The sequence below is a fragment of the Hippopotamus amphibius genome, chromosome 8 (genome assembly GCF_030028045.1).
Source record: "Hippopotamus amphibius kiboko isolate mHipAmp2 chromosome 8, mHipAmp2.hap2, whole genome shotgun sequence".
Lineage (NCBI taxonomy): Eukaryota > Metazoa > Chordata > Mammalia > Artiodactyla > Hippopotamidae > Hippopotamus > Hippopotamus amphibius.
The window spans coordinates 127699748-127726184 of NC_080193.1; the positions used below are offsets into that span (position 1 = coordinate 127699748).

Consider the following 26437-nt stretch of genomic DNA (forward strand, 5'->3'; position numbering starts at 1 on the left):
TTGAAAATAATTTGGGGAACTGCTATTAAAAAAATAGAAGGGGGTTGGATTTGAAAAAGATTAGTAGAGATGAAATTAAAGATTAAATTTAAGTGGGGGAGGGGGAAGGGAGCAGTCATAGAAGAGTAATGATCCAAATCTAAGGAGATAAGGCTTATGGGGAAGAGATTGTTTCATGTTAAAGCAGAGAGTTTATATATATAAAGTTTATATTTGGTAAACAAATAAAATTTGGTTTTAAAACCCTCCCGTAAGGTGTTAACTTCTTTTGATCAGATTAGCGAAGTTATATTTTTAGGAATCCATGTCTGTAGTTTAGAACTATCCCCTTGAAAGAAAAACGAGGAAAAAAGACTTGGTAGCTGTGAAATGTCCATAGGAATCTAAATAAACATGAAAATCAAATTAATATATGAGATCTTGTAGGATTATCCTGTAATTCTGTTTAGGTGATTTTTATGGCAGGTGAAACTGATTGAAGAAAAAATGTAAATAAAATAAAATTTTAGAATGAAATGAAGTAATTTCATCAGTACTTTAAAAATTGAAGGCAGAGAACATGAAAGCCTTTGATAAGAACAACAAAATCCTAATGATATGCTGTTGATAAAGGAGAATGTCTCATTTTATGAACAGTACTGTAATTCATATTTATCTAGTATTAGTTATTTAAATTAAATATGTGTATTTCAGACTTGATAAACCAGTAAAGAATTTATCTTAAATATTCTATTAGGTTTGTTGACAAATAATTAGCACATAGGCTTAGGAGGAAGCATTTAGCATTTTCTTCTGGCAATATTTTTAATAGAAATCTTGACATGCCTTGAGTTATTAATGCTTAACTAATATTGATTATACAGATTGCCGTTGGTGCCTTCACTAATTGCATGTCAGCTGTTTGTGTTACATATGATGTGCCTGCTCACTTGCCCACTTTGTGCTTTTAGCATGCCGTTGCGTATTGCTGTTTATATATATACTTGGATATGCTTGGATTGAATGGATTTGTGTTTTCTGGTTTTAACTGAATAACCTTCATAGTGGACAAGTGGTTTTAATATTTGTAAAGAAACCATGGATTGAATAGAAAAGAAATGCAAGTATCACTGAAAATGGTAGACAGTTTCTATCTGCTATTGATAACACTGAATCTCACCTAAATATCTTGTGACATTAGCTAATATTGAGCTATCGCGGTTAACAGTACAATTGTTTGTCTTATATGTCTATTTGTATTTTATAATATTTAGTAATCAATTAGAATAGTATTATGTGTGTATACTTAATAAACACGTTTATGGGGTGCATATTCACAACTTTGCTAATAGTGTCAAGCAATCAGGATGATTTAGAGACCACCACTGGCTTCCTCCTCTTCCTAATCCACAAAAAACAGCCAGACTTTTTGAAGTCATCAGTGCTATATAGTGGTGTCTGTGGGAAGTTGGATCCGTCTACCCCTCACCACCACACTTCTGTACACCAGTCTCTACTTTTTTGGTATTCCTCTACTTAAAGTGTACTAATGACATGTTAAAATATATCTTTCTATAATTTTGTGTTTGTCCATTGGCTATACAAGAAAATTAGTCTTATCTTTGTAACCATACTGTGTGTGTATGTGTGTTTGTGTGTATATATTTTTTCATCATTTAAAGTCCCTGTTTCTCTTCCTTCAACTCTTAGCGAGGTGTGCAGGAAATTGGAAAAAAAATTTTTCATTTATATATCCCTTTCACAAACTTGTTTTATTGGGGGCTTTGAAAACAACTGTAACCATGGGAAAAAGGTTCTCTCAGTCATATACCAGACCAGATGAGGACATTTAAGCATTTTGAGGTAGGGAATAGACATAATAAAAAACCAGTGCTGTTAGTTTGTAAAGCTCTTAGCTGTATACGCAGATATCCTTGAAAATTTGTTTCTGTTGCTTACATTTTTTTTCTTGCATTTAAACTTGTTATACCTTAAGTACCAAAAGTCAAGTTTAACTAAGCATATTCATTTTTGTATTACTAATGTATATTATACAGGTAGTGCTACTGCAAATAAAGGTTAGTTTACACTATTTCAGATACTGTTACATGTTAAATCTACCCTTTGGGGCTAGTTTAGGACCTTCAGTGTCCTTTTTACAGTGCTTGCTTTCCCTGCAGAACTCTTGGAGAGAGTTGTATATACTCGTTTCCAGTTAATCTCTTTATCCATTTTCTTAATCTATTCTAGGCAGGGCTGTATCCTCTCTTCTCTGTTGGAACAGCTCTTGTCAAGATATTACCACATTGTTACATCCAAAAGTCATTTCTCAATCCTTATTTTACTTGACTAACACACATTTGACACCTTTGATTATGTTCTTCTTGAAATGATTTTTTCACTTGGCCTTCGGACACCTGTTTCTTCCTGTCTCACTGGGGTTTTTTGTTTGTTTGTTTTGTTATGTTTTAAATCTCTGCTTGTTAACTTTGAAGTGCCTCAGGGTTTCTTCTTATATACACTCCATTTCCAGGTGACTCAGTAACCAACCGTAAATGTTGACGATGCCCCAGTTTATATCTGTGGGCCATACTTCTGTATGAACTCCAGATCCATCAACTGCCTAATCAACATGATCTTTTGGATAGTTCATAGGTACCTCAAAACTTTCATATCCAAAAATGGACCCCTGAATGGCATCCCCCTCCCATAATTTTTTCTACCCCCACTCTACTCTGTTCCAGTTACTGGCAATTCCATCCTTTTAGTTGCTCAGGACTAAAACCTTGGAGTTGTATTTAGCTCTCTTATTCTCACACCTAACATAAAACCCTGTTATCAAATCTGTTAGGAAATGTCTTTGACTCTGCCTACAAAATATTTCCTGACTCTGACCATTCCTTACCACTTCCTCATTAACAACTAGTTTAGGCCACTATATCACCCCTCTGATCTGAGTGGCTTCACTCACTAAATAAAATGTAAAATTTTAATGGCCTACAAGGTAATACTCAGTGTATAACATCATATATAATCTTATCCCACCTTTACATTTTTACCTCTGCTATCTTATCCCTACTCTTCCTTCACATTCATTTCTTTCTAGCCACACAGGCCTCCTAACAGTTCTCTGAACACACCGAGCATACATCCACCTTGTTCTTCCTTCTACCTGGAATACTTTCCCCGACCTTCTTGCCCCTTTGCCTCCTTCAGGGTCAAATGTCACCGTACTGGCAAAGCTTTTCCTGGCCACTCTGTTTTAAACAGCAAGTACTTCTCTCTTTTCACTTTCTGTCTGTCCTTACCATACTTTTCCCCCATAACAGTTAATCACCACACAAAATACTGTATACAGTTGACCCTTGAACATGGGTTTGAACTGCTCAAATCCATTTACATGCAGTTTTTTTGGTAGTAAATACAACTGTATTATAGAATCTGCAGTTGGTTGAATCTGCAGATGTATATGGAGGAACAACTATAAGTTACACCGTGGCACTCCTAACCCCTGCATTGTTCAAGAGCCAACCATATTTACTCATTTATTTGTTGCCTTCTCCCACTAAAAAGGAAACTTGATAATCAAGGCATGAGCTTAACTCTTGTTAACTTTTATCCTTAGAACCTAGAACAGTGACTGGCATATTGTAATCACCTACATATTTGTAGAGTGAATAACATTATATTCTGAACTTCAAATTATGGACTTAATTTTTGGAGCACAGTCATCTTAAGGTTTTTTTGTTTGTTTGTTTGTTTATGTCTGTTTTTAATTCCAGTGATGGGAGAAGGGGCTAGTTGGTTAAATTTTTTTATTTAGAATAATCTTTCAAAGTATAATATACATTCAGAAAAATGTACAAATCGTGTGTGTAACTTGGTAAATTTTTTTTTTAGGAACTTTTATTGAGATACAGTTAACTTGGTAAATTTTTATATGTTGAATACATAGGAAAGATTACCACCTGGAAATTACCAGCAATTTTGCAGTCTCCCTGTACCCAGTCATTATCCCCCATAAAGGTGGGCAGTCACTGTATAATAGTGTTCACTGTTGCTTTGAGCTTTATTAAAACGGTATATTTGTCTGTCTCTAGATATAGGTATTATATATGAGAGAGTGTCTTTTGTTTAAAATTGTCTGTGATATATAAGTTGTTAATTTTCATTGTTTTAACATATTCCACTGTATGAATGAATATATCATGATTTATTTTCTATTCCAATACTAATGGATATATGAGTTACTTGCAGTTTAGGATGAATTTCTGTACTTTTGGTGTCAAGTGCATATGCCTTTCTGTTGGAGTGAAATTGCTTGGGTTATAGGATATACATAGGTTCATCTTTAAAAGATACGCTCAAAAGATTTCCAAAGTTGTTATACTGATTTACACACTCACCAGCAGTGTGGGAGAGTTTCGTTTGCTCTGCTACTTTGCTAACAGCTGGCCTGGTCTGTTTAAAAAATTTTAGCAATCTTGGTGGTTGTGTAGGATTTTTCACTGTGATTTTAATTTTAATTTTCCTGATATCTAATAATATTGAATATCTTTTCATACTTTTATGGGCCATTTTGATGGTTATTACGTTCCCTTCTCTTGAGCTTTATAAACAGTAGGTAAGAATAACTAGGTACCATGTAGGGCACTAATACAGTATGGTAAAAAATATTTTCCTATTATCTACACTAAGATATTGAGGATGATATAAACTTGACTGCCTGGTACTGAAGACTTATTTTTAAGATGTCTATTAAATTGATAATTCAAGTTGGCAAAAGGTAATTATTTAGGATTTACTAGGTTAGTTAAGTTTGTGGTTAAGATTTTAAAATATCCCAGATGTGTATGAGCAAGTAAAATGACTGAAAATTGGGTATAACATTTGTTGGGCAATTAATTTATTGTCTTTAGTGAGCACTTTGTGGTCTTTCCATATGAGCTGACTTTTTTTTTTTTTTTAATAAGTGATGCTAGAAAATTAAGTATCCATTTGGGATAAAATGAGTTTTTAAAAATCTTCTTTCTATATATTATTTGCAGATAGAAGAAACATAGAGAAGTAGAGGGCAAAGTCTTTCCAGATAGATTATTACCTGTACTGGAAGTTCCTCCTTAAGGAAGGGTTTGTTCATTTAATCAGATTGTATTTTCTGAGCACTTTTGAGTGAAGTATTTATTATCTAAAGGGATGTATGAGCCAATAAATAGAATTAATTCTACCATAAGCATCTATGAGGGAGATGGCATTTGAACTAATCTTGAAGAATAAGTAGAGGTTAGTTATATGAAAAAGGAAAAGAGCTGGAAAACAGTCCAGGCAAGAAAGGCACATACTGGGGTGTGCCATTGAGAAAGGACATGGGTTCTGAAAATGATGAGAATTTCAGTATTTTAATACAAAAGTTAGAAGAGCAGTTAGGGCCAAGTTAAGAAGGTTCTTGAATACCAAATTAACAAGTTAATACTTAATACTGTAGGAAATAGAGAATTAATGCAGGTAATGAATCAGGAAAGTGAGGCCATTAGATTTTTATTTAGGAAGAAAATTCTGGAAGATGTGTACAGGTTGGATTGGCAAAAGAGAAAGATGGGAGGCTGGGAATGGACTGACAGGACTCACTTGAAGTTGATGGTTTGAGCAATTAGGTAGCTTGTAATTATTAATAAAGGGGGATACAAGGAGAGGGTTTGGTGAGTGGACAAGATGTGTCCAGTTTAGATGTTAATGTTCTATGTGCCTTTGTTTTATTGGAATTCAAAAAGAAAAAGAACTAATTTATAAGTATCCATGTCTATGAGACACTCTTTAAACATACTTTATAGGTTCCAGTAAGAGAATTAGCAATAGGAGTAGGAATGCCCTGTAATAGTGTTATCCCCTCAGTCAGATTGTATTTCATTCTTGCACTCTCTCATCAGTTGCTTTATTTGTTCTCTGTGTTTTCTTTAAATCTTTCTTCTGTCTCTCTAGACTCCTTTATCTATTCTTGATATTAGTGTTCTGTCCTCTTTTTTTCCTTTCTGTCTTGTCACAAATAATGTAAGATGAGTAGCTTTAAAAACATATGATAAAATTCCTCATTTTGTGGACTTAAAATTTATCCACCTCTGAATATGTAATATCCATATGCTGTGTCTTTTATTTAACTTGTAAAATAACTAATCCTATACATTATTTGTACAAGTATTTAAATGTTTTGTCATAATGATGCAGGTGGACACCTAATTATATAAGAACAGAAGTCAGTTCTCATTTAAGTTGTGTGTTTGGATGAATTTTATACATATCTAGTTCTTCATCCTTAACACAGAAAATAGAAACCAATTTCCCCTTAATTTCTAGCCATCAGATTCTCTGCATCTGGGGGTCTAGCACAGTTCATGGCACATGGTAGCTAATTATTTACTGAATGAATGAATGAATGTGCCTTTCTCTCTCCTTCCCTTATGTAACAGAGGAAGAGGCAGCTGTGCTCCATCAGTTAAGCCTGTTAGTGCTATGGATCATCATCCCTTCCTGACTTCTTAGGGACTTCATTCCTGTGTTTCCGGTCTCTTCTTCTATAATGGATTCTTCTCATAAACACGTTCAAGTCTTTGCTATCTTCAAAGACAGAACAAAACACTCTCCCCCAAACTCTCTTCATTGGTCCATTTTAGCCTGTACTGTCATGTTTCTGTCTCCTTCTCAAGCCAGACGTTTTGAAAAACTTATCTATACTTGTTATTAAACACTTTCTCACTTCTTGCCCATTTTCTTAGTTTCTTTCTTGATTTTCCTGCAGTATTTGAGGTTGACCAGTTTTCCTTTAAGGTAGCACATTTTCCTGGGTACTCCTTTCCTTCGCGAGTTCCTCCTCTTCTGTCTGTTCTTTGAATATCTGCATTCCTCATAGGCTACTTTCTCTTCTCATTCTACTCATAGCCCTTGAATGATCTAACCTACTTCTTTGGATGGACTCCATCTGTGTAGGTCCAACTTTTTTACTGGTTTGTCTCACTGTTCAGATTCCATGACCAACAACCTTGGACTCATTAACTGTCCCTCTTTACTTCCACCTGAAGCTTCTCCAGTGTTCCTTTTTTTTTTTTAATTGATTGATTGAGTGATTGATTGCGTTGGGTCTTTGTTGCCACGTGTGGGCTTTCTCTTAGTTGCGGCAAGCAGGGGCTACTCTTCATTGTGGTGCACGGGCTCCTCATTGCGATGGCTTATTTTGTTGCGGAGCACCAGCTCTAGGTGTGCGTGGGCTTCAGTAGTTGCAGCACATGGGCTCAATAGTTGTGGTGTACGGGCTTAGTTGCTCTGCAGCATGTGGGCTCTCCCTGGAGCAGGGATTGAACCCATGTCCCCTGCATTGGCAGGTGGATTCTTAACCACTGCGCCACCTGGGAAGTCCCTCTCCAGTGTTTCTTACAGTAGTGGATGGCAACACCATCTACCCTGTTGCCCAGGCCAGAGTATGCTCTCTTCCCATTTCCCCCCTTGATTCTTAGTTGTAGTTATTTTGATAAAATAAATTAATTTTAAAGTGTTTGAGGCATTTTTCTTGGTTTTACACTCTAGTTTGTATTAGTATAAATTCAGGAGCTGTTAGGGCACATTTGATCTTTTAAAGCTATTTTTGGCCCTGATTATTAGTGACTAATATAGATCTAAAATAATGTTTCCTTTAAGATTTTTACTTTACATAAGTCAGAATGAAATTGTGCAGGAGTTTATGTTTTACCAAAGATGATTATATTCAGTGTTTGTTCTGAATCATGTTTTGGGGGGTTTTTTAATTTTTATTTTTAATTGGGGTGTAGTTGCTTTACAATGTTGTGTTAGTTTCTGCTGTACAACGAAGTGAATCAGCTTATATCCCCCCACTGCCAAATCCCACCCATCTAGGTCACTACAGAGCACTGAGCTGAGCTCCCTGCATTATACAGCAGGTTCCCATTTTACACATGGTAGTATATATAAGTCAATCCCAGTCTCCCAATTCATCCCCCCACCTGGTGTCTACACGTTGATTCTCTGCGTCTGTGTCTCTGTCCTTCCCTGCAAATACATTCATCTATATCATTTTTCTAGATTCCACATTTTTGCATTAATATACGATATTTGTTTTTCTCTTTCTGATTTACTTCACTCTGTATGACCGACTCTAGGTCCATCCACGTCTCTACAAGTGACTCAGTTTCGTTCTTTTTTATGGCTAAGTAATATTAAGTAATATTCCATTGTATATATGTACCACATCTTTATCCATTCATCTGTTGATGGACTTTTAGGTTGCTTCCATGTCCTGGCTATTGTAACTAGTGCTTGCAGTGAACATTTGGGGTGCATGTGTCTTTTTGAATTATGGTTTTCTCAGGATATATGCCCAGTAGTGGGATTGCTGGGTCATATGGTAGTTCTATTTTTAATTTTTTAAGGAACCTCCATACTGTTCTCCATCGTGGCTGTATGAATTTATATTCCTACCAACAGTGCCAAGAGGGCTCTCTTTTCTCCACACTCTCTCCAGCATTTATTGTTTGTAGATTTTTAAATTATGGCCATTCTGGTGGGTGTGAAGTGATACCTCATTGTAGTTTTGATTTGCATTTCTCCAATAACTTAGTGATGTGGAGCATCTTTTCCTGTGTTTGTTAGCCATCTGCATGTCGTCTTTGTAGAAATGTCTGTTTAGGTCTTCCACCCATTTTTTTAATTGGGTTGTTTGTTTTTTGATATTGAGCTGCATGAACTCTGTATATTTTGGAAATTAATCCCTTGTCAGTGGCTTCGTTTGCAAATATTTTCTCTCATTCTGAGGGTTGTCTTTTCATTTCATTTATGGTTTTCTTGCTGTGCAAAAGCTTTTAAGTTTAATTAAGTCCCATTTGTGTATTTTTCTTTTTCTTTTTATTAATTAGGCAGTGGGTCAAAGAAGATCTTGCTGTGATTTAGGTCAAAGAGTGTTCTTCCTATGTTTTCCTCTTTATAGTGTCTGGTCTTACATTTAGGTCTTTAATATATTTTGAGTTTATTTTTGTGTATGGTGTTAGGGAATGTTCTAATTTCATTCTTTTACATGTAACTGTCAAGTTTTCCCAGCACCACTTATTGAAGAGACTGTCTTTTCTGCATTGTATATTCTTGCCTCCTTTGTCATAGATTGGGTGACCACAGGTATATGGGTTGGTCTCTGGGCTTCTGTCCTGTTCCATTGATCTGTGTTTCTGTTTTGGTGCCAGTACCTTACTGTCTTGATTATTGTAGCTTGGTGGTGTAGTCTGAAGTCAGGGAGCCTGATTCCTCCAGCTCTGTTTTTGTTTCTCAAGATTGCTTTGACTATTCGGGGTCTGTGGAATGCTTCACGAATTTGCGTGTCATCCTTGCACAGGGGCCATGCTAATCTTCCCTCTCTGGTTCCAATTTTAGTGTATGTGCTGCTGAAGCAAGCACTCATGTTTTTTTTTTTAAAGAATTAGTTTTCTGAGTTGAAAAAGATCTCTTAGTTTCACATAGAAAATATTGTTATATCATTATCAGTATAAAGAAAGATGTTTGGCTATGCTGAGAAAATGATGTAACTTCCCTCCATATCCACTCTTCCTCACCATTGCATGCTCATTTTGTTTCTCAGTCTGGTTTATAATAAAACTCCTAGAAAATAGAAACTCTTATACTTATACACCTCCTTCCAGAATGATATTGTGGTTGTGGCCATTATAGATATTTTAGTAAAGATTGACTTTAAAGCTTAAGTTTATGAGTAATAATTTCGTAGTACTTACAGATAGACATAATTGCACTCCCATAGTACCTACATTTTGAATTCCCATAGTATGTACAAAGAGGCATAATTGATACAGGCTGTAAAAGAGAGATTTAAGGCATTAGAATTTGTTCCAGTCTGAGTTGACTATTGATTCATTGACTGTTTGAACAATTATATTTGAAGTTTCAGTTTGTTTTATGCTTCAGCTTGCTCAAAAAAAAATTGGCTTTCTTAATTTTAAAAAGCAAGCTCTGATGCTGGCTTTGTTTTCTTTTTGACTTACTCTCTGATATTTAGAATAAAATAAATTGTTTTAAAAGAATAATCCACAACAAGGAGCATTGATTATACTCCACAGATGATTTTTGACTTTTACATAGTATTTATTCATTTTACCTTAGAGAGGCTCAGATCTCATGCTTTCTTTTTGGGCCAGTGGGCTGCTTCTCATCTGCATTTGTTTTTTTCTTTAGATATTAGGATCAAGGAAGAAGAACCTGATCCTGAAGAGTGGCAGCTCAGTGGTGATTCTACATTGAATACCAATGATCTAACACACTTAAGAGTACAGGTGGTAGATGAAGAAGGGGACCAACAACATCAAGAAGGAAAAAGACTTCGAAGGGTAGCTTGCACCTGTCCCAACTGTAAAGAAGGTGGTGGGAGGTATGCACACATGAAACATACTTTTTTTTTAGACTGTTAATATCATCACCCTAGTTTTTGAAATGCTGCATGCCATGTCACTTAAGGGAAATTATTCATTACATGCTCATTTTGTGTGTTTGTCTGTATGAGTGTGGCAGAAAAGGTTAGAAAACAAAATATGTAAAATCAAATTTTCAGTTCTAAATGCCTTTTTAAAAAAAAACTAAAATTACTTAGTTTACTTTTTTAAAAAAAGGTATATATAATAAGATGCCATTTAACAGGCTCATATCAAATATTAGCCTACTTGCAGACCAGCAATGGAATTTGCCTAAATACTGATTAAAAAGTTGATTCTTTTGTACAGTAGAAGTTAACACAACATTATAAAGCAACTATACTCCAATAAAAACAAATTAAAAAAAAAGCTGATTCTTAGCTTGAGAATAGCAGTTACAATATATAAAAATAGTTCAGAAATTGTTGATAAAGCCTAAGTATTTTCCATTTTCAACAGAAACGAATAACAAGGCCTTAATGCTGGAATTTTTTAAAAAGTGGAACTGTAGTATTTCTGTTCAGTGTTTTTAAAAATAAACAGTGAGAAAGAATAACATGACAGGAATAAACTCAGATCAGTAATTATATTAAATGTGGGTGGATTAAGCTTAATAATTGAGATTGAGTCTCAGATCATACTTGAAAAACAAAGTCCAGCCTTATATTGATTATAAGGGACATCTTAAATTGACACAGGAATGTTGAAAATAAAGGGATGGAAAAGATTTATTGGGCAGTGTTAACAAAAAAGGAAACTTGGATAGCAGACATGGTAAGATTAAGGTGAAAGTATCAAATAGGGATATATTTCTTAATAATATGTAGTTTTCACCAAGAAGATTTAATAGCCATGGTACCTTTTCCCTATAATGTTGAAATATGTAGAGAAAAACTGATAGAATTCTAAAGACAATAACTATATCCTCCAGTCATAGTGAAAGACCTTTAATATACCTCTCAGAAATGAACTATTTAAATAGACTGGGTTGGAGGAGGGAGGGAAACAACAACAAAAACCCCATTAATACAGTTAATGAACTTGATCTAATAGAGCCTATCTGCCTTTGAGTTGATTTGTACATTGGCCAGCCCATTCACAATAATAGTAATGACTAATAACTGTTAATACGGAGAGCTTACTCTGTTCTAGATGGTCTTATAAATGAGGCATGGAGAGGTTGAATGGGATTTGGACCTAGTTTCTTACTCTAGGGCCTTAACCACTACACTGTACTGCCTCCCAAGTGGATTTGCTTCTGTACCAGATCCTTAGGCATTTGTATTTACTACTGGTAATTATTCATGTGTTTTAAGTTTTACTTATTCTTTGAAATGCTTTGGTTAATTTAAATAAGTTAGTGTGGAATTCTGGTTAGACAGCAACTTTCTTAAAATTTACTCTCGTTTTCAGGGGAACTTTCAAGATAAATTGTTCATGAAAGTTAAATCTGACTGAGGGTCAGGGCCTTGCCTGTGTTTTGCTTATTCTTTTCTTTAAATCGATAATCTTTTAAAATTATTTTTATTAAACTAATATATGCTCATAAAAATTCAGAAATATAGAAGAGTATTAAAAGAATATAAAACTTCTACTACATTACTTCAAGATCTTCCACACTTTAAATATATTTAAAGTAGAATCATCTTACTCTCGCTGTTTTACATGTCTTTTTCTTACTTTGAAAATTTTTGTGATCATATTTCCAAGTCTGCATAGAGTTTGCATCAGTCTTTTATGACTGTATAGTATTCTATTGTATGGATGTATAAGAATTTAAGGACTTTTTTGGGAGTTTATTGTTGTCATTCTAATTCTTACACATATATCTTTGCACATTTATCTGCTTATTTCATCAGTATAAGTTGGCAGTGGTGGAATTAATTGTCTGCTAGAAAGGTTGTATCAGTTTATATTCCACCAATTGTCTGTGAGAGTGTCTGTTTTCCCACACCCTTGCCAACAGTGAATTTTATCATTTTTAAAAACCTTTTAAAGAGTGAGAGATGAAAAGTAATACATCACTATTGTTTTATTTAGTATATATTTTTTAGTAGTTTTTTTAAAGAACTTTCATTGAGATATAATTGACATACAATGAACTGCATATATTTAAAGTGTACAGTTTGATTTTTTTTTTTTCTTATTAGTAATGTATATATGGCAATCCCAGTCTCCCAATTCATCCCCCCCGCTTTCCCCCCTTTATTTAGTATATTTTTGTTACTTTGTGAAATCGAACATTTTTCATTGTGTTATTTTATCATTTCAAAATTTCTTTTGTGAATTATTTCTTTAGTCTTTTGTGAATCTGTTAATTTGTCTGTTTAACTCTGTCATATGTGCAAGTACTTTTTTCCAATTTTACATTACCTTTCAACTTTGTCAGTGGTTTGCAAAATGCATTTATTTACACAAGTAAAGAAAGAGTTCTCACTTAAAGTTTGCAAACTTTTTAAGCACAAAATTTTTAGTTAAGATGTATTGTTATCATGCTATTAGAATTCTTTCTTAAACTGAGGATTATAAAAATATTCATATTTTTCTAGAACTATTGTGAGTTCATTTTTTAATAACTTATTCTAAGCAATTAAAATTGTATTTCTTAAAAAAAAACTATATTGTTTCTAAGAGCTCATTTGAACAAAGTTCAACTAATATATTCATGATAGGCACAATTGTATCATTGACAGTTGCTGCAACTAATTAATAGAAGCATAACATATAGTAAATCCTGTTCTGCAAAGGTGAGGTAGGTGGCTCTTTAAACATTTTAGAACATTGGCCTCAACAATATTCTTTTTTAAAAAAATGAGTATGTGTATAGTGGCATCTTTAGAGAACTAAATTTTATTTTTTTACCTTTTTTTGTGCAAAGTGTAAAATATAATTAAATATTTTAAAATTGTATTCATTTGGGCATTTAGCCAATATTTATTAAGCAGAACCAGCCTTCAGAAACTTCATACTCTAATGGAAGAGACAATTTTATAAGGTAAAATAAATTCTAAAGGTCTTATTGTTATATAGGTTTTGTGTGGATTAGACCTCAATCCATTTTTTAAAAAATTAAGTTATTTTGTAAAATCTGTTTTCTTTCCTGTCAGCATTTCAGTTTGTATTCCCTTTCTCCTGTCCCAAGCAAAAGACTTGATTTACTTAACTTTTCTTAATCCCTCTACTCAGAATTTAGCTTTATTTATTGTGTCGGTCCATCTTTGCATTATTAAAATTTTGGGAGCAAGTTTAAGCAGTCAAGAACATGAACTTTAAGTTGTTGGTTTTTTAAGGTCATGTAATAGGTATTAGTGGTGTAACTATTTAAATCAAGAAGAAAACTTAGGATAATCTTTTATTACTTGAAGTTTGTTGATAAATTCACTTCAGTTCTCTTCCTTCACATCACATGCCATAAATCCATATCTAGTGTATCTAGATCTTCCCTTGAGTAAAAAATTTTTTCTTACATAGAAACTTAGACCTGGGTATTGGGCTTTTCCCTTATATTGTGTATTTTTGTGTGCCCCCTCTCCATTTTTTTCTTTCTTAGATGCCTGTCCCGTTTTCAAACAGTGAATATGTTTGAAATATATGTTGAAATACGTTTCAATATAATTCAGTTGATGAAAACAAGTTTCCCTAGATTTTTGGTTCTTTGCGAACTCATATTTGTTGCTGTAATATGTTACAATCTTGTGCTTTGTTCATGCTCTCAAGCTAAATTTTGCTAGGTTAGTAAAATAGCATTTTGAATTTATAAAAGCACATTGATTCACTTGAGTGGTAGTCTTAGAAGAGAGGCAAGAAGTTATGAGTGTAGAGTGAACTGAATTGGATTCTCTGTGAAATTGCTGTGGTGAACACAGTATGTAAAATTGGTTTGTACACCAATAACCACAGACATTCCTCTTTTTCTTAGGGCCGTTTAAGAACAAAACAAATTTAAAAAGCTAAATTAAATGGAAATATTATTGGCTTTGGTTAAGACTTTGGCATTGCAGGTGAGCCAGCAAAACCTGTTTCACTCAACTCAGCTCTTTGAAGAGAGTTGTAGAAATTGGGGGTGGACTGGAGCAGAAACTAGAATTGTGTTAGATTATGACATCCTTGCCCTTGAGACAACAGCATGACTCCTCCTTGTCTTTACTTATGCTATTCCTCTGCCTGGAATGCCTTCCCTCCTTTCTATCTAAATCCTACCCACCTCCTCCACGAAGCCTTCTCTAACTACTGGAGCCCACATTGATGTCTCCCTGTTCAGAACACCTATGGCATCTAACAGCCAGCACTGCACCGTTTAGCACTGTTTGTCCTATGGCAATTTCACATGCTACTGAGTGTGAGTACATTAAAATATAAATGTGGGTAACTATGCATTTTTCCAGTAAAATTTGAAAAACAATAGGTATATTATATACAGGAGAAAGATTTGCAGGCTTATGGAAGATTTACAGGCTATACCTAGACTGAGATTGTGGGAGGAGGGGAAGTTGGGGGGGATCTTAAATGTACCTTTTTTTAATCTCAGTGAAACTGCAAAGTTTATATAATTTGATTTTGGCAATTGATGAGTCTAAAATGTCATTTTTTTTTTAATAAACTCAGTTGTTTTTCAGTAACTAGCCTATTTTTTAAAAAAATTTTTGAGGTTGAGTAATAACATTTTCTATAATACAGTTTTACATTTTCTGTTTAATATAATTTGAATATCAGTTCTAAAATCAAGAAAGTTTTCTTCTTGCTTAGGCTGAGATACCTGTGTTCACCCATCTAAGTACCTATCTTCTAAACTCTGTTCTTGGTATCAAATACTGAAATGTAACAGATGTCAAATTTTGCAATGTGGAGAAACTGCATTTTATTATCTCTGATTTATAATTTTGGGTATTTTTGCAAGGTTAATAAGGGAATTTTAACTATAAAGATAATTTTAATTTATATTTATTTCATATAGTTCTAAGAATCTAAGACAATAGCTTTGTCTAGATTTTTTTCTCTCATTTTCTCCAAGCCAGTGTATATTCAGGGTGTGGCCATACAAATATGTGAATAAATAATGCTTATATCTGCTTAAGGTGCCTTAATTATACCTATGATTAGTTATGCATTTATTGTTGGTTTATTTACTTTTTAAATTAGCTGACATCATGGCTTTGAATAGACCATTTAGTTTCCCATACAACTAATTTAATTGGATTGGCTCTATGCATAGAATTTGTGAATGGTTCTGACAGAATAATAAATAGCTTTATTATACACTCTTTATGTATGAAATGTCCTTTTAAATTATATATTTCTTGAGCATATTTACTTTTGGACAGCACTCACATTAGTTGTGGAGTAAAATGAATATATAAAACATAAATTTTTATTTAAATTGATTTTAAATGGTCTTTTTGGTTTTTGATTGACCTCATGGTGATAATGCCTTCTATTTGAAATTCAGCATGGGGAATATGATATGAGTGGTAATGTACATTTGAATATTTCCATGTAAGTGTATATTATTCTGTGTGTGTTTTTTAGAGGTACCAATCTTGGGAAAAAGAAGCAACACATTTGTCATATACCAGGATGTGGTAAAGTCTATGGGAAGACCTCACATCTGAGAGCTCATCTGCGTTGGCATTCTGGGGAGCGCCCTTTTATTTGTAACTGGATGTTCTGTGGTAAAAGATTTACTCGAAGTGATGAATTACAGAGGCACAGAAGAACACATACAGGTTACTAATATTTACTTTTAACAGACAAAAATTAATTACAGAGCTACATACTACCTTGATTTTTTTTTAAGCATACCTTACTGAACTGAATCTTTTGAAATATGACCAATTACATCAAATTTCTATCTTCAGTAACACCAATTTAAAAACACTAATTCCAAACAAGTCAATATGGCTTGTCTTATAAAATGTTTTATTTTATGCAGACTTTGGTTAGCTTTTTTGTTTTGTTTTCATATTATTCGATGTCTTAAGCCACATTTATCTTATTGTTAATTACATTAACGCTTTAAATTAGTTGTGTGCCTTTACTCTTGATCATTATTTTCCTCCTCCTTAACACCCTGTAATAAAGAATAATTCCTTTTCTTCTTGATAAATTCAGGCATTTTACCTTTTCTCATTTTAATATGTGTGAGGTAAGCAAAAGTTACTTCATTGAGGAATAACCAAGGCATTGTTGATATCAGGACTCTTTAATTCTTTTTACATAGTGTTCTGTGCTTATTATATGAAATGGACCCATATTGAATTCTAACTTAATATAACTTATACAGATAGTTTTCTCCTGCTACCATGTAATGATCAAGGTGTTGGTCAGTCTGTGCTCAACACTGAAGAATTTAAAAATATATAATGCATTTACAAAGTCTGAAGAGCTTAGAAGGCAGAACTGTGGTGAAACTGTGTACAATATGGATTTCGAAGTCTCTTAGATCTAAATATATAAAATAACCCATGAAGTATGTAGTAGTACATTATATGCTCTACTTGTTTTAATTTCTGTCTCATCAGGTAGGTAGACAGATAAGCTTAACCTGTTTGAAACTGCAACAGACAATATAAGAAAGTAGATAAAGTATGCTCAGAGGCAGAAGTCATTATTGCTGGGATAGTAAGGCATTGTTGCGCGTTGGGCTGGAGTAGACCATAAGATGGCCGTGTAATAGAGTTTTCCTCAGTGGAATTTGATCAGCAGGATATAAAAACAAACAATGTAAAAGGGAAAAAAGGTCTATGATCAAATAAGTGTAGGAAACACTGTATTAAAGAGGATTACTATACAAGTATCTTCAAGGAGCTCCTCTTAGGACCTTTAATAGCATGTTAATGAGCACTATACCTCTCCAAGTGGGGGGAGGTAGTGGCAGCCTCTCGTTGTGCCATTTTGCCACGGAGTGTCTCTCAGGGCTAATGTTGCAGGAGAAACTTTGGGACATACTTTCCCAGAAGAATAGAACAGTATATGAATAGAAGAAGTGAGCGATCATTTGTCATGAGTGAAGATGAGATTTTATTTAACACATTTCTGTTATGTAGGATTGAGCCACGTTACAGAGGTCCTTGGAAGTTAGGTAGTGAAGAGTCTGCAAGTTACTCTTGCATTCCCATACCACTAAGAACAATGGTGAAGTTTTTTACTGTAATAAAATCTGGTATTTAAGGAAGATTTGTCTGGCATTGATTTGTTGGATTGGGAAAGACTAGCTTGTCGTTGTAATATAGTTCAGGTATGAGGTCTGATGCCCTACTGAGAGGAAAAGTGCTGGAACAATCGATAGGTAAGACATTTTGAAAAATATAAATTAAGAAAATACTAGATTTGTTTATAGATTGAGTTCTCTCTGAATTCCTTTTAGGTTGGCCTTTTGCCTTATCTTCTAGAATCCTCTTACATAGTAGGTCTTCAACATAATAGAAATTCTGTCTTTTGTGTTTAAAAAAAGTATTTTATTCATGCTGGGAAATAAATTTAGGCATCAGAGTCTTACTAACTTTAATGTCACGATGTATCAGGCTTGCTCTTGATTATTCCAGCTGAAGTCAGGTCAGCTTACCATCTCCATTATTCTTCGGACTACTCAGTCTATTAGACTTCAAGCTTGTGCCTTGGCTTTAATCTAGAAGTACTCTGTGTAGTTGAATTTACATTTAAGAGTTGAGGGTTGAGTATCAGAGATCTGACATGTTGATAATACCTTAAATATTTTTCTTTAAAGAAGTATGTTACAGATGGTCATTTTTAAGCTGGTCTCTTGTAACAGGTGTTTCAAAACAAACTGTTAGCAGAGTTGAGGTATTAACTTCTTATCTGATTATCAGTGTATAATTTAATAAGTTTGAAGACTGCTTTTCATCCAAAAACAAAGATGAAAGATTTATTTTGAGGAAGAATATTCCATGGAGAAATCTTGCAGAGGCAGCTCATGAAACTAATACAATTTTAATTGAACTCTGCTCCCAGTCTCTAATTGTCATTGTTGGCTTATTTTCTTTCTCAGGGAATGGTGAGTCTATTAATGTTGAATTTAAAAAACTAAGTAACTTAATTTCTTTAACAGGTGAGAAGAAATTTGTTTGTCCAGAATGTTCAAAACGCTTTATGAGAAGTGATCACCTTGCCAAACATATTAAAACACATCAGAATAAAAAAGGTATTCACTCTAGCAGTACAGTGCTGGCATCTGTGGAAGCTGCACGAGATGATACTTTGATTACTGCAGGAGGAACAACACTTATCCTTGCAAATATTCAACAAGGTTCTGTTTCAGGGATAGGAACTGTTAATACTTCCACCACCAGCAATCAAGATATCCTTACCAACACTGAAATACCTTTACAGCTTGTCACAGTTTCTGGAAATGAGACAATGGAGTAAATATTACACAAATACTTATTCATTGTGGTTATTTTTATACAGTAGTGAGAAGAATATTGTTCCTAAGTTCTTAGATATCTTTTTATTGATGTGCAAAAATTTTTGGATTGACAGTAACTTGGTTATACATGACACTGAAATGCCTTACTTTGTATGATATTCCATAGTATATTAAAAATGGTAAAATTGCATGGGTTTTGTAGGTACTTTTGGAATCTAGAAGAAATGAAATTTTACCAAGTTATATAAAGAGAAAATTGAATTTAACAATGCGAATGGTAGTCTAACCAAATGCATCAATCCTGTGTGGTTTAGTGTAAAAATGAGAACATGTTGGTATTTATCTATTGTAAGATAAAAAAAAAAGTTGGTGGGTGAAAGAAATCATGTTATGATAAAAAAAATTTTTGTAATTTTCTTGATGACTGGAATTTTTATTATGCATAACTGACAAATCAAGTTTCCAAGCAAATGTTACATAGTGTAGGCTTTACTTAGCTTATCAACTTGTCATTTTGAAGCTAATTATTTTAATTAGGTTAACTATGTACAATATTTTAAGCATTACTCTTGTAAGATTTTGAAAACTACATTTTAACATGGAACTCTAGGGATAGTCACCTTTTAAATCCTGTTGAAAAGCCATGTTTAAGATTTAATTTGCCAAAATAATGTCTTGTTAATATTCTTTCAATAACGAAGTTGGGCAATATAACCAATGTTTAAAAAAGTTTAAAATGTATAGGTTGAGGCATTTGGGTGGTAAGAAAATGTTAGAGTGAATTATCCCTTTTCTTGAATATTGGAGGACCAAAAAGATAAGGTGTATTGCATCTTAGCAGTGATTTTTTTTTTTTTTCCCCCTTTAAAATCTAATCTTGTTTTCAAAAACCACATGTCTGCCAGGGCCTTAAAAGCCATCATGTAAATTACCAGTAAAGTATAACATATGCAAACATAACAAAATCACTTCCATAGTGAGGATACTCCAACCATATGGATATTAGTCATAGAGAACTAGAGGTTTTATGATATTTTTTTAAGTCTTTTGTTTTTTTTTTTTTGGTCTAGGTAGTCAGTCTGCACTTAAATATCAACCATTTTCCTTTTTTGCTTTTTCCCTTAAAATTTATATGTATCCAGTACATTTAATTGAGAAATGTATGTTTTTTATTATGCTGTATTTTCTTTTTATTTTTTAATTATTGTTTATATTTTCAATTATTAAAAAATGTACAAAATAAAGTTTCATTGCTGGTCTTGTAAGAGCTATACAATTTTCCTAAATGTATACCTATAACTGCAGCAGTTCACCTATTTCAAAAATTTGGATTTCTGTTCATTTGTTATTCTTAAGACCACCTCAAATTTAAAGGCTACCTTATTGTACGTTTAAAGTGTATTATAACAGTGTGGTAGTTAATAAAACACTATTTTTTTTTCTTTTGAGTTTGTTGTATTCCTATGCATTTAAAATAATTGCATTGTATGGTGTAAGAAAATCGTTGTGATTTATTTTTCTTAGCATTTTATTTGCAGATGCTTGACTTCAGATGCTGAAATTATTGTAAACAGGATATATTTACTTTAAAAGGGAAGAGTAGAGACTAGCAGATTACTATTTTTTTCACCTAAGAATGAGCTTATTAAGTAGAACTTTTGAAAAAAATCTTAACTCTTGGCCCACATTGATTGCTAAGAATTTTATCAATCCATTTTGCAAAACCTTGCTTTTTGTTTGTTTCCCCTGTTAAAGCAATGCAGGATATTTTGATTTATCAAAAACATGAGTTTACGTGAAGATTCTTGAAAATGATAGCATAAGACAAGCTTTGGTAACCATGGCAAGAGTTCTTTGAAAGGTTATGTTTTGAATTTATATATATGTCTAATCATTAAGGCAGGGTGTAAGAAGAAAGGAAAAATTAATGGGATATTAATATAACTTTTGGATATTTAAAATAAAAAAATCCAATTACTTTCTACATGTGTACAGTGGGTTAAAGATTTCCATTTTCTGCTTTCCAGGCCCAATCTGATACTGTCAGTAATATCTTTGAATGCATAGGTCAACGCTAGATACACCTATAAACACAGACGAAGTTTTTATAAATGTGAGACTTAAGCTTGTGATGTGAAATAGGAAGTATTACTTGGAATTGTAGAAATTAATGAATATACATTTATTTTGAAGTTACATAGAATTTGAACCTTCAAATCCTTTAAATAATTTTTAGAATTTTAAAAATTATTTAGGGTATGTGAAAAGGATTATGTGAGGAGGTTGCTCACTTGAGCAAAACACCCATTAAGTCAGGAGATTAAAAAACTTTAGAGTGTGACAGTAGAGCTGTTTTCAACATTGAAAATTTATAGTAAGTTTATAGAGTTTTTGATCCTTGAGTTTCCAAGCAAATTTTTATCAGTTGTTAGAGGATGAATGCTATGACGAAAGTAAGTGGTCTTAAAAATTATTTAAATAAGTTTTTAGATTTTTTTTGAGTGCCCACCTGGAATATACCATTGAATTTTGAATCCTTACCTAACAAACGAAAGCTAGTATTTAACCTCAGCCAACGTGATTTTAAATATTTCTGGTTTTTTACTGAAAAAATTGTTGAATATACTCTGGAAACAATATTTGAAGAATTAACCTGAAGTAATTTTTTTTCCTAGTTACAAAATTTACTAGTATTGTGTATGGGTATAATATTTCTTAGTGTAAGTATACTCTTCAGTAGGTGTTTTGGCAATTGCTTTATTTTTGTAAAGGCTAGAGTTAGTGCATATTCAGTATATTTACATACAGGTAATTCCTGTTTATCAGAACATACTCATCGAGTGGACTAGGTGTATATACTCTGTACCTCAATTTAAAGAAAATATCACTTAAGAAAATGTTATTTTCTGTAGATTGAGGCTTAATGACTTTGAGAAGTAATTTAAAAAGCACATAAAACTTTAAAGGAGTACAACTATTGCAAAAAGCTAGTTGCCCTGTAGGTGACTGGGCAAAATATTGAAAATGTTTATTTCAGAATAGTGAAAATGCTTAAATAGTAAAAATACATGTACATGTAAGTTGAAGGCATGTCAAACATATTTCATAGGAAATAATTCTTAGCCAGCATTGTTCAGCAGAAGATGCTGGGGGCATTTAAAAATGTCCACAGGCCTAGCTTCATCCTTGACCTAAATCTGCATTTCAGGAGGTGGAGAGTATATACACGTGACTGTGGAACAGTGAGGGTTTGAACTGCAGGGGTCTACGACGCTCAGCTGTTTTTCAGTAGTGAATACTACAGTACTATACAGTCTGGTTGGTTGAGTCCACAGATGTGGATGAATCAGGCATAGGGAGGGCAATGTTATATGTGGATTAACCCCCGTGTTGTCCAAGGGTCAACTATATATTTTTAAAAGCTCCTCAGATGGCTCTGATAAACACTCCTGGGTTAGAATCACTTAAATAGAGCAAGCATCCCCTTAGTATCTTAATGGTAGTTAGGATCCTATTACTGACTTACTCATGAATCCCAAGTTTTTGTTTTATTAAAACTTTTATTGTATTCAGTATTGTTTGAAATGTGGGGTTATTACTAATAACATTTTGTTTTAAAATAATATGTGTTGGTCATGCTACCCTACTAGTAGACGATTTGGTTTTCAGTTTTCATTAAGTAGACAAGAATTGTTTTCAGTGTAAGAGAACAATTTGTTTTACTAAACAGTATTTTTTAAAACTTTTTGCCATGAGTGAGTAGTAAGTATTTTGTAGTTTGATGATAAGCAGCACAAAACAAAATTGGTCGATATCTTGGGAACAAGATTTGATACTTAAGTGAAATCATGTATTTTATTTAGTGTTGGAGACACAAAGATAATACTGATTTGGCCCCTTGTCTTGTACAGGCAGATTTGTATGTAATCAAATATACTGTGGTAAATATGTGCTAGTGGCTGATACAAAGTGCTCTAGAAACTTAGAAGAGGGAGAATTCTGCATGGAGAAGTCTGGGAAATTCAGGCAGAGGAAATGGCTCTAGCAAAGGAACAGTGTAATTTGCTATAGATGATAGGGGAAATTTTGAGTGATAGAAGTGGGGACACTTTGGAGGAGGGGCTGTCAAATTGAGAAGGAGTTCAGATTTTAATTTTTTCCAGCGGTTCCTAATCTTTTGGGTATCATAGTTTTTCTTAGAAAATGCACATTTAATCCATTGTAGTCTAATGTTAAAACACTGTTAAAACAGTACATGGGGAACTATTTGATCAAAGTCCCGAACCTTGGAATATAGCCACACTTAAGGAACTGGTGGAGGAAGAAGAGTCCTCAGGGAGGCTGACATAGAAACTGAGTGTCAAGATGGTGACGAATATCAAATGGAGTAGAGAAGTTAAGTCAGATGAAAAGAGAAAAGATTTTGGCAATAAGGAGTTGTCAACTGATCTTTGTTAGCAGTCGAGATTATTTGGGTCAAAGACTAAGGAAAGGAAGCTATGAGACAGCAAGCATAGGATATTCTACTAAGTTTAGTTGCGAAGAGAAGAAGGGCAGATTTGTGGCTCAGTCAGGATTAAGAAAATTGTTGGAAAACTTTCCAATTATAAAAGTGACAAAAACTAATAGATATTAGGAAAATAAGAGTATGAAGGAATTTAACCTCTGAGCTACTCAGATAACTTATTTCCTTTGGAAATGTGTATCAAAATTGGAGTTGAAATTTAGAAAAAGCTGCATGATTTGCTGTCATGTAACATGATTTATACCATTTTTATTATTATATAAGATAACACAATGTGCTGAAAAAGGAATCTTTAGCACTTCCTCTCCCCACCCCTCAGCTTTTTAGCAACCTTGCCTCCTAAATCCATATTAAGCTACATACTAGATGGTGTGATATATCGGGTAGGTTTCTTACCTTCTTAAAACCTAATTTTCATCATCCATAAAAAGGGGATAACTAACAACAGTACCCCTCATAGAATTGTGAGGATTAAAATGTAGGCCTTTAGCATAGTTCCTGGTTTATAGTAGGGCCTCAGATGGTTTCTCCTCCATCCCCCACATATCTGTTATTAATTCTGGAGATTTCACTTTTATGTAGTGAAGGGACCAGTGTTTTGGGGTGTCCATTGTTTAAATATGGTTCATGCCTTGATTTTCACCTTTAGAATGAGGGTGAATTTTCAATGCAGAGATCTGAAAGAGCTATAGAATCTAAATTGATAGTGGACAGTGTGTCTGAAGTGACTGACTCAGAATGGATGGAATAAGAAGAAAAGGACGAAGCACAGAAATTACACCCCGATAGAGAATTCTATTTTAACATTTCTAGGAACCAGTCAAAGAATCTTTAGGTTCATTTTGATTGGAAGGTAACATTTACCATTTAGCGGTCCCACCCAAACTTAAAACGGGAAAAGGTCATCAAAGAAATGCAACCTATTTCTCCAAAACAATGTCTAAGGGTACAATTAATAGGCAACAATGAAATAAAATGTTAGGGTAGATAACTTTTAGGATATCTGCCCAACTTATGTCCTGTTTTCTGAATATTCCTGCCACCTTCAGGGTCGAGCTGTTTAGATGATTGGACAAGGAGTGGACATCTGGTCAAATTTGAGCCAATTAGATGATTTCTCCCAAGAGTTTGGAATCGGAAAACTGATGTGTTGGGGAGTTGCGTTTGGAACCTGCATGTGAAGCAGAAAGAGTAAATCAAAGATGAGAGACCATACAATCCCAGAAGAAAAAGAGGAAGAGAATGGCTGCCTTGATTCCTGATAAATTTGTGGTTTTTGTTCCAGTGTTTTGTGCCTGTGCATTTCCTGCTCCTAGGTTCCATGAGATACCCTCAAAACCTTCCAGAGACTCCCCCACTTCTACCTTTAGGTGTTTCTTAAGTTTGAGAGGCTGTTACTTGCTACCAATAGTGCCAACTAAAACATCTTGAGATACAATTCCTTGAATAAAATACACTGGTTGAGATAGTTGATGACTTGGGGCTGTAGAAAATACCGATAAAAAAAGTCATGGTTAGTGCCAGATCAGTTAAGTTTAGGTGAGGGAGAACTCAGTGTAGAGCCTGAGTGAGTCAGAAAGGGTGAGGTTTGAAGGGCCAGTAAGATGTGCCCAGGAGAACTGATTAAAAGGCCTAGAAGTACATCTAGTCTGGGGACACTTATCAAAGGGCTGTGTCCATGTGTGTGTCTGTGTTTGGTCTTAAGGATCACTGACTTTTTGCTAGCATTAGATTTATGGTTAGTATCTCCCACCACATAGTCTTTTATTTTCATTATGTCTTTGGACTCAGGTGCAGTTTGGTTCACTTTTAATTGTTTATACCCAATTACTTAGCATCCTCACATCCAGATCCTTTAAAATTCTTAGTTAATTGCATCTTTCCCATTTTTACTGTTGGTAACTTTGTGTGGCTTTTTCATCTTGAATCATTTAGTAAAGGTGAAAATTTTCACAGTACAACATAGTGCGTAGATTTTGGACTTGGGCACACATGGGTTTATGTCCTGGCTCTCCTGCTTACTTGCTATATTACCATGGACTACTGTTCCACCCTGGGGCCTCAGTTTTTTTAAATGTAAAATGTGGATAATAATAGCATTTTCATAAGGGGGATGGAGGAGATTAAATAAGTTAATGCATGTACACTTCCCACAGTGCCTGGCACATAGTTAAGCATTAGTAACCTTAGATAAGAAATAAATAATCTTCCAACACTTGGAAATAATTGTCCCCATCTTGTACCAATGTGTTCATTCACTTAGATACACCTAGTTTGCTGTCAACAAACATTAACAAAATTGCTCGTATTTATATTGTGCCTTTTTATGATGAAGCATTTCAAATATATAGAAAAAATATATAAAACAGCATAACAAATACCTGTGTATCCACCATCCAGCTTTTACAGTCTTAATCCTTTTACACATATTTGCTTGTTACTTTTAAAGAGAAACGATTATAACTGTAGTTGAAATCTGTATAGTCCTGTCTTATTCCTTTTCTCTCCCTTCACACACAGGGGTAACTGCTGCTCTGAATTTAATGTTTATCAGAATGATACCATGAATGGTTTTAAATGCTTACTATATGTGTGCATATACAGAGTTGTTTTCATGTTTCTGAAACTTTATATAAATGGTATCATGCTGTACGTAATCTTCGGGGACTTGTTTTTTTCACTCATTTTTTGAGATGTATCCATGTTAACACTAAACTATTCATTTTAAATGCTGTAGTTCATTGAGTATATCAGTTTATCCATTTTCTTGTTGATGCACATTTCAGTTATTTCCAGTTTTTGACTATTATAAAACAATGCTGCAATGAAATACTTGGCATGTTTCCTTGTGCATGTGTGTGTGTTTCTCTGAGGTATGTGTCTAGAACTTCAATCACTGGCCGATATGATATTCTTATCTTCAGATTTTTCAGATATTGCCAAATTGATCTCCGCAGTGTATGTGCCAAATCCCACTCCTAGTAGCAGTGTATGGAGTTCACATTTTCCCACACTCTCCCCAAATCCTTGGCCTTGACAGATATTTCTTTCCAATCAAAAAAAAATGCAGTTTTATTT

General features: G+C 33.8%; 1 protein-coding gene and 1 non-coding gene across 5 annotated transcripts in view; one reads left to right on the plus strand and one right to left on the minus strand.

The window, feature by feature from the left end:
• SP3 (Sp3 transcription factor) overlaps positions 1-26143 on the plus strand; it is a 59986-nt gene extending 33843 nt beyond the window's left edge. For 3 of the 4 annotated variants that reach the window (XM_057744408.1, XM_057744409.1, XM_057744410.1), the window contains exons 5-7: positions 10219-10411; positions 15978-16174; positions 18517-20278. In XM_057744408.1, the coding sequence (XP_057600391.1) occupies positions 10219-10411; positions 15978-16174; positions 18517-18833 (707 nt within the window). In that variant the 3' untranslated portion in view covers positions 18834-20278. Of the gene's footprint in view, positions 1-10218; positions 10412-15977; positions 16175-18516; positions 20279-24408 lie in introns of those variants that run through there. The other variant, XM_057744411.1, reaches the window with a different exon arrangement.
• LOC130859689 (U6 spliceosomal RNA) lies at positions 9323-9429 on the minus strand. Its single transcript, XR_009055253.1, has one exon. It is a non-coding gene; the product is annotated as a U6 spliceosomal RNA (small nuclear RNA).
• Positions 26144-26437: the final 294 nt, after the last annotated feature.